This window comes from Polyergus mexicanus, unplaced genomic scaffold (genome assembly GCF_030449975.1).
Source record: "Polyergus mexicanus isolate NDT 795.1 unplaced genomic scaffold, iyPolMexi1.0 SCAF_4, whole genome shotgun sequence".
Taxonomy (NCBI): Eukaryota; Metazoa; Arthropoda; class Insecta; order Hymenoptera; family Formicidae; genus Polyergus; species Polyergus mexicanus.
In genome coordinates, this window is record NW_027223324.1 from 6,809,281 (window position 1) to 6,817,438 (window position 8,158).

The 8,158-nt window shown below is 53.6% G+C and overlaps 2 protein-coding genes across 2 annotated transcripts; both read right to left on the reverse strand.

Moving 5' to 3' along the window:
- Positions 1 to 204: 204 nt before the first annotated feature.
- Positions 205 to 903, reverse strand: LOC138932769 (uncharacterized). Its single transcript, XM_070294908.1, has one exon. It carries the CDS (start codon positions 901 to 903, stop codon positions 205 to 207), a length of 699 nt encoding a protein of 232 aa, XP_070151009.1.
- A 583-nt stretch (positions 904 to 1,486) lies between these two features.
- LOC138932770 (uncharacterized) lies at positions 1,487 to 2,212 on the reverse strand. Its single transcript, XM_070294909.1, has one exon. The coding sequence runs from the start codon at positions 2,210 to 2,212 to the stop codon at positions 1,487 to 1,489; it is 726 nt and encodes a 241-aa protein (XP_070151010.1).
- Positions 2,213 to 8,158: the final 5,946 nt, after the last annotated feature.

An 8,158-nucleotide genomic window follows, 5' to 3' on the forward strand; every position in this document is an offset into this window, starting at 1 on the left:
TGTTGTGGCCGTCTTGAGGGTGACCACTCTGCAGAGACCGTCCGAGCCAAGATGAAGCTGTGTTACCCGAGCAACAGGCCATTTTGATGGGGGGAATCTCTCATCCGTGAGAAGTACAAGAGAGCCGACCTTGATTTGCGTGGAGGAATGATGCCATTTCGATATCGCTAGCTGACGTTGAAGACATTCAGCTGACCAACGTGACTAGAAATGCTGGAATTGTTGCTGAATGAGCTGCCACCGAGATAACCTTGGGAGGGGCACTGCGGAGAGAGATGGCTCCGGAATTGTAGTTGGCACTGCCCCGATGATGAAGTGCCCGAAGGTGAGGGCTGCCAGGTCTTCCGGGTCGTCAGAAAGTGGGCACAATGGCCTGGAGTTGAGGACTGCCTCGATTTGAACTAGAAGAGTCGTAAGTTCTTCATAGGTTAGGGCAGTGTCGCCTATAGTTCTTCGCAGATGATGCTTGACCGATTTGACAGCGGCCTCCCATTTACCGCCGAAGTGAGGGACTGCTGGAGGATTGAAGACCCAAGTGGTGCCGTCATGGGTCAGTAGCTGAGCGAGTTCCGAGAATTCCTTTGATCCCGCATTGAATAGCCGCTTAAGAGATGTATCTGCCCCTTGAAAATTGGTTCCACAGTCGCTAAAAAGAGTTTGGCAGATACCTCGCCGTCCCGTTAACCGCCGATACGCTGCGATGAATTCGTCTGTCGAGTAGTCCGTCACTGCCTCCAGATGAACCGCCGAAGTTGAGAAGCAAACAAAGATGGCTAACCATCCCTTGTGACATTTAGCCCCTCGTCCTCGCCAAGTTTTAAGAGTCAGGGGGCCGGCGTAATCAACCCCTGTGTTGAGGAAGGGACGAGATGGCGTAATGCGAGATGATGGCAGTTGACCCATGAGTTGCTGTGCCCTTACGCCTCGTTGTCGAGCACACCGAACGCAGCGGAGAATGTGAGATCTTACTGGAGCTCGGCCACCAATGATTCAGTAAGCCTGGCGAAGATAAGTTAAGGTTACCTGAGTTCCGCCGTGAAGAGTCCTTAGATGGGCGTCCGATATAATGAGTCGGGACAGATATAAATCCCGTGGCAAGATGGCTGGGTGCTTGCATTCAGAGTCCAATTGAGAATGCTTGAGTCGGCCTCCGACTCTGAGGATGCCCGAATGATCGATGAAGGCCGTAAACTTGGCGAGAGGATGAGACCTTGACAAGTGTGTTCCGCTTGAGATGAGTATCAGTTCCGATGAGAAGTACGCCGATTGGACTGACCGAATCCAATATAGTCGTGAAACTTCTAGATCTGCAGGTGTGAGAGGTGTGGCCAGAGAAGACTGTGGTATGTCTTTGAGGATCGTGCAACACCGTTGACAGTGAGCCGTAATCCGAAGAAGCCGTGTGAGCGATGAGTAACGATAGAGAAGCTCCCAGAGGTGGTGTTGCCTTATTGTTGAGGAGGTGAGAAGAAGCCCGGGCCGCTCCTCAAGAGTCGCCGCCGAATCTAGCTGTGATACCGTGCTTGGCCAATGTTGAGAAGACTGTTCGCGACTCCCCTAGATGGCTGGTCTGGAACTTGAGGGGGAGCCGTACGACATAATGCCCAGCACTATCTCGCGAATGAGTGTCCTTGAAATGAGTTTCGCACTCCTCTTCGTCAGGGTTGAGCTGAGTTGCGGAGAATGAGGGAACTTCTTCTTGAATCCAGAACTTTGTGAGCAGGTCGTGAAGCTCATGATCTACCGCGACATGATGAGAACTATGAGCTGTGGCCGATGGTGTAGAGGTCGGACCGAGGACAATCCATCCAAAAATTGTGTGTTGAGCGATGGGCTCCTCCTCCGACCCTTTAATGATATCGGGCTGGATGAACAGACCGTAGGAGTCGGCACCGAGGATTAAGTCTATTGGTCCGGGGGTGAGGAAATCCGGATCCACCAGCTGGAGCCCGTGAAGGTGAGGCCAACTATGCTCTGCTGTCGCTATAGGCGGGAGTGAGGTTGTTAACTTCTTGAGGATGTAAGCTGTAACCTTGATGGATTGCGAAGAGTAAATTGAATGAAGTGTTAGGGGGACGACACCCCGAGTTCGCTCCGACTGAGATCCGCCAATACCTATGATGGGGACAGAGGCGTGCCGTCGAGGTACCTGAAGGGTTTTGATAAGTTGTCCAGAAGCAAAGGTGAGTTCCGATCCGGGATCGATGAGCATCCTGACCGAGTGAGGTGAGCCGCCAGGTGATCGGATGATGGGGCAACAAGTAGCGAGTAAGACTTCCGGACGAGTGAGAGCTGCCGAATGAGATGGAGCGAGGACTGCGTGCGTGCATCATTCCGAAGCCGCTGATGTGGTGCTCTCATTTGGTGAGGCTAGCGCCGGCGTTTGTGGGGCTGCGGTTGAGGAGGTTACCCTGCCTTGTGTAGCTGACCGACGTGGGGGCGGTTGATCATCCATGTGTATCATAGTATGATGTTTGTTGCCGCAGTCTCTGCATCTCTTGGAATTTTGACAGGCGAGTGCGTTATGCCTGCCCATTCGCTCCGAGTCGCTTCAAACTTTTGCCAGTTGTTGTCTATGAGGTCGAGTTTAACCCTGAGCATTTGCAGTTGGAGAGTGGGGAACGTCGGTTCCTTACACTCGAAAGCCACCGATTTGATGTAGGTGTACCGATTCAGCTGCAGAGAGAATCTTGCTTCGAGATTGGACATGATGAGTGATGCTTGTTTTGTCCGATGATTTCCAATTGATTAAATTCACTGAAGAGAGTGTCCGATGAGCCGTGCGTCTCCGAGGGTGAGAAAGAGAGGTCTGTGGACCTGTGGTCGCGTATCGGCATCCGCCTCACACCACCGCGATACACGCCCAGCACAACCACCCCGCCGCTACACGGGTCCACAGGGGGTCTAGCGCGGCAGACCGGAAGCGAGGAACGGGCACTAAAAAGTTTTCTCGAACGCGAACTCGGAAAAATCGCGAACATCCAGGGACCGACCGACCGCATACACCACGAAATACGACTACGGAACACCACGCCAATCAAACAAAGGTACCGACCGCGAAATCCGGCGATGCAGGCCGTTATAGATCGAGAGGTGGCCGAGATGGAGGCCGCCGGCGTCATCGAACCGTCCAAGAGCGCCTGGAGCTCGCCCGTGATACTAGTCAAAAAGAAAGACGGAAAGTACCGGTTCTGCATAGACTTCCGCAAGGTGAACGATGCCACGGAGAAGGATGCGTACCCGTTGCCGCAAATGACCGCGACACTAGACAAGCTCCGGGGCGCGCGATACTTGTCAACGCTCGACCTAAAAAACGGGTATTGGCAAGTACCACTCAAAACAGCCAGCCGACCAATCACCGCCTTTACGATACCCGGAAGAGGGCTGTATCAGTTTACGGTCATGCCGTTCGGGTTACACTCCGCACCGGCCACGTTCCAACGACTTCTGGACACGATCATCGGCCCAGCCCTCGAGCCAAACGTATTCGTCTACTTAGACGATATCATAGTCATTAGCGAAACGTTTGAAGAACACCTGCAGCTGCTAACTGAGGTGTTCCGCCGACTACGCGGGGCGAATCTGCGCCTCAACCCGGAGAAGTGTAGATTTTGTGTTGACCAATTGAAATACCTCGGGCACGTGGTTGATCGCGAGGGAATACGGACGGATCCCGACAAAGTCAGCGCCGTCGCTAACTGGCCCGAGCCGAAGACCGTCAAACAAGTCCGACAATTCCTGGGGATGGCGTCCTGGTACCGCCGTTTTATCGCGAATTTCTCGACCGTTGCCGCGCCGCTCACTCAACTAACTAAGAAACGCGCCCGGTGAACGTGGGGCACCGACGAGGAGGAGGCGTTCCGCACCTTGAAGCGGACGCTCATTTCAGCACCGGTGCTCACCTGCCCAGACTTTACGCGACGGTTCGTGCTGCAAACCGACGCAAGCACCAGCGGCCTTGGGTCCGTATTAACACAGTACTTCGAGGAAGGGGAGCGCGTGATCGCGTATGCGAGCCGAACGCTAAATAGCGCCAAGCGAAACTATAGCGCTACCGAGCTGGAATGCCTCGCGGTCGTATGGGGCATCCGGCGCATGAAGGGCTACCTCGAAGAGTACCCCTTCACCGTGCTGACCGACCATCAGTCTTTAAAGTAGCTGCAGCGTCTGGAAGCTCCCACCGGGCGACTCGCCCGGTGGCTATTCGAGCTCCAACAGTATGACCTCGAAGTAAAATACCGCAAGGGCACGCTCAACCGCGTGGCCGACGCCCTGTCACGACAACCCGAGCTTTGCGCCGCGACCGCCCGCCGATGCCGGTGGTACTGACGAATATTCGCGGAAGTCGAACGCGAGCCAGCCAGCCGACCAGACTACAGAATCACCGAGAGGAAGTTGTTCCGTCATATTCTGCACACCTTGGATTTCAAGGAGACCGTGGCGGAAGAACAATGGAAGGAGTGCGTACCGGAGGAGCAACGGCACACGATGCTACAGAATGGGCATGACGCACCAACAGCCGGACACCTGGGCATAGCCAAGACCATCGCGCGCATCGCCGAGCATTATTATTGGCCAGGGATGTTCCGAGCCATTGCCGGATATGTGCGGACCTGCGAGACCTGCCAAAGACACAAAGTGGCCCAGCAACAACAAGCTCCTCGCAACCGACGTACAACGACCCTTGGAGCAGGTCACCACCGATCTCGTAGGGCCACTGCCACGCTCGCGCCAGGGCCACACGTGGCTCTACGTGATGCAAGACCGGTTTTCGAAGTGGGTAGAGCTAACACTGCTACGCCAAGCCACCGCCAGGGCCGTCACGAAGGCCATCACCGAGAGGGTAATACTCCGACATGGCCGACCAGAATCCATCCTGTCGGATAATGGCACACAATTCACCTCGAAAGAATTTGCCGATCGACTACGAGCGTTTAACATCCAGCATAAGACCGCACCAGCCTATGCACCGCACTGCAACCCCGTGGAGAGGACCAACCGGACGATCAAAACGATGATCGGCGAATTCGTCGATAAAGACCACCGAGATTGGGACGAACATCTGCCCGCGTTCCAGTTCGCCTTTAATACCGCCGTCCACGACGCCACCGGGTATACACCGGCCTACATAAATCACGGGCGAGAGCTCGTACCGCCGTACCGCATCACACCAGCCACCGAGAGAACATCGCCAGATACCAAGCGAGAACGGCTGGATGACGCATATAAGATCGTCCGGATCCGACTGGCGAGAGCTTTTCAACAACAGGAAAAGTACTATAATCTCCGGCGCCGAGAATGGAGACCGCACATCGGCGAATGGGTGTGGAAGAAGGACCACCCGCTGTCGAAAAAAGACGACAGTTTCAACGCGAAACTCGCGCCAAAATACATCGGGCCGCTCGAAGTTCGCCGAATCATCTCGCCGGTAATCGTCGATCTAAGGAGCAAGCGGGGGAAGTGGTATAGGCATATACACATCCAGGATCTCAAAGTCGCAAAAACAAAAAACAGACGGCGACAACAACAACTCGGAAGACGAAGACGACGATACCCCCACTACCGCCGGGGAAGAATAAACCGCCAAAATCCAGGAAGGAACGGCTCAGAAGGCCAAGATGTGCGATTCAGAGAATATCCTCGCCGCTATAAATGAGCTCCTGGGCGAACCAGAGCTCCCAGCTCCACCGCCGCCGCCGAACAGCTGCCGAATCGGCGACGGAATACCGCCGACGACCGACCGGCAACCAACCGGCCCAGCCGACCGACCACCCGGCCGACCACCGAAAGTCGGGACGCTGATTCAGCGCTCCGACCACGTCAATCAGCGGAAAATGCACCAGCTGATGCAGGCTCCGCCACCACTGCCTGCCCGCTCGCGACGACCAGCGAGCAACCCGGCCCGCAAACGACCGCGGGACTCCGAGGAGACCGGGACCGGCGAAGACCAGCTGCTGCGCCTCCTGATGCCGACTGGCCTGCTACCACCGCCACCGATCCGGGTCCAGGTGGAACCCGGCATCATCTTTGACGTGCCCCACTTCGCCGTGCACGCGGCACGGAAGTACAAGATCCGATCACCGCAGGGGCATTGGGTGATGAGGTTCGCCAAGAACGGGCAACTCCGCTACCGCCGCCGCTTAAATTAGACCAGCGAGCGAAAACACGCCGAACACCGCGTAACCAGAACCGATATGCCTCTAATTTCAGGCATACTAGACCGGAGGGGTGATGTAACGATGCATCCCTCCACCGTTACCCGGCCGTCGATCCGCCGGAAGTCCGCCGCCCGACAAACACCGGTCGGGCATAAGGCGGAGGCGCCGAGCGCCCATTTTTAAGATGTAGAGAAAGACGTTTGAATTTATAACCGCCGTTAAGACGCGTTGTTTACCGGGAACCGTCGCCGCGCTCGGGTAACCGTACCGACCGTTTCCGAAACCACCCGAGTCGCGCGCGGCGGTTCAACTTTAAACAATATGCCTTAAAACAGTCAGGCATATTACGCACGCGCACCCGCCGGAAAAAGCGGTATAAATAAGAGCCAATTTTCCATCTCGAGACCAGATCTTCCGCAACAACCGCCAGAGTCTGTAAGACGCCTGGAATCCAGAACGATCCTGAAAACGGGAGTGGTGCACTTGGACACAGTATAATTGGACACGGTGCAAATGGACACGTTACAAATGGACACGAGATTTTGCACACAGTTCAATTGGACACAGTGCATTTGGACACAGTAATTTTGGATACAGTAGCTTTTGGACACATAAGAAAATACGCATCGTTTACTTGGACACCGCTCAATTGGACACTGTTCATTTGGACACCGTTCGTTTGGACACAGAAAGATGCGCACCGTTCATTTGGACACCGTTCGTTTGGACACCGTTATTTGCCCACCGTTCGTTTGGACACCGTTCATTTGCCCACCGTTCGTTTGGATACCGTTCATTTGCCCACTGTTCGTTTGGACACCGTTCATTTGTCCACCGTTCGTTTGGACACCGTTCATTTGCCCACCGTTCGTTTGGACACCGTTCATTTGTACACAGAAACATGCGCACTGTTTGTTTGAATATGTAACAGATGGAGAGAAATAAAAATCATTTTGGGAAAATATAATCAGTATTCTTATAACACTTTATACTGGTAAATCTATGTAAAATATGAAATCGTGAAAAGGAGATACATTTGAAGGTTATAATATCTGTCAAAATAAAATATATTCATACTTATATATCTCTGATACTGATGTCATTAATTTTACATTGCTTTTAGCATTTTGTTTAGCCTTTCGCATATTTGTATGTCATGCATGGATACAGTGGGTTCCGCCCCCCCTGCGGGGGGGCTCCACTTCCGGAAGATATAACCTAACCCAAACCTATTTCTTATTTAAAACAAAAATTTGGTGTGGATTACGTAGTATAACTTAAATCAAATTTTGGTGTCCAAACGAACGGTGTCCAAACGAACGGTGGGCAAATGAACGGTGTCCAAACGAACGGTGGGCAAATGAACGGTGTCCAAACGAACAGTGGGCAAATGAACGGTGTCCAAACGAACGGTGGGCAAATGAACGGTGTCCAAACGAACGGTGGGCAAATAACGGTGTCCAAACGAACGGTGTCCAAATGAACGGTGCGCATCTTTCTGTGTCCAAACGAACGGTGTCCAAATGAACAGTGTCCAATTGAGCGGTGTCCAAGTAAACGATGCGTATTTTCTTATGTGTCCAAAAGCTACTGTATCCAAAATTACTGTGTCCAAATGCACTGTGTCCAATTGAACCGTGTGCACAATCTCGTGTCCATTTGTAACGTGTCCATTTGCACCATGTCAAATTGTACTGTGTCCAAGCGAAGGCCACTCGCCGCGACATCGATCGACGCAATCAAATCAATACCGGCGCGTCTAAGGACCGCCCACCGGCCCGACCGAAATTACCGCCCGGGAGTTAGCGGCCTCTGCCGAAATCTAGATCCGCTCCCGTAATCGATATTTTATCGAATCGCCGAAATCGCGCTCCGCACCGTGCATCCGTGCATGTAATTCGGATGCACCGCGACCGACACGACCACACCGCTAACCAATTCCGACACTCACACATACACGAGTGCGTTTTGCTGAGTACTCTGCGTTGATACCACTGCTT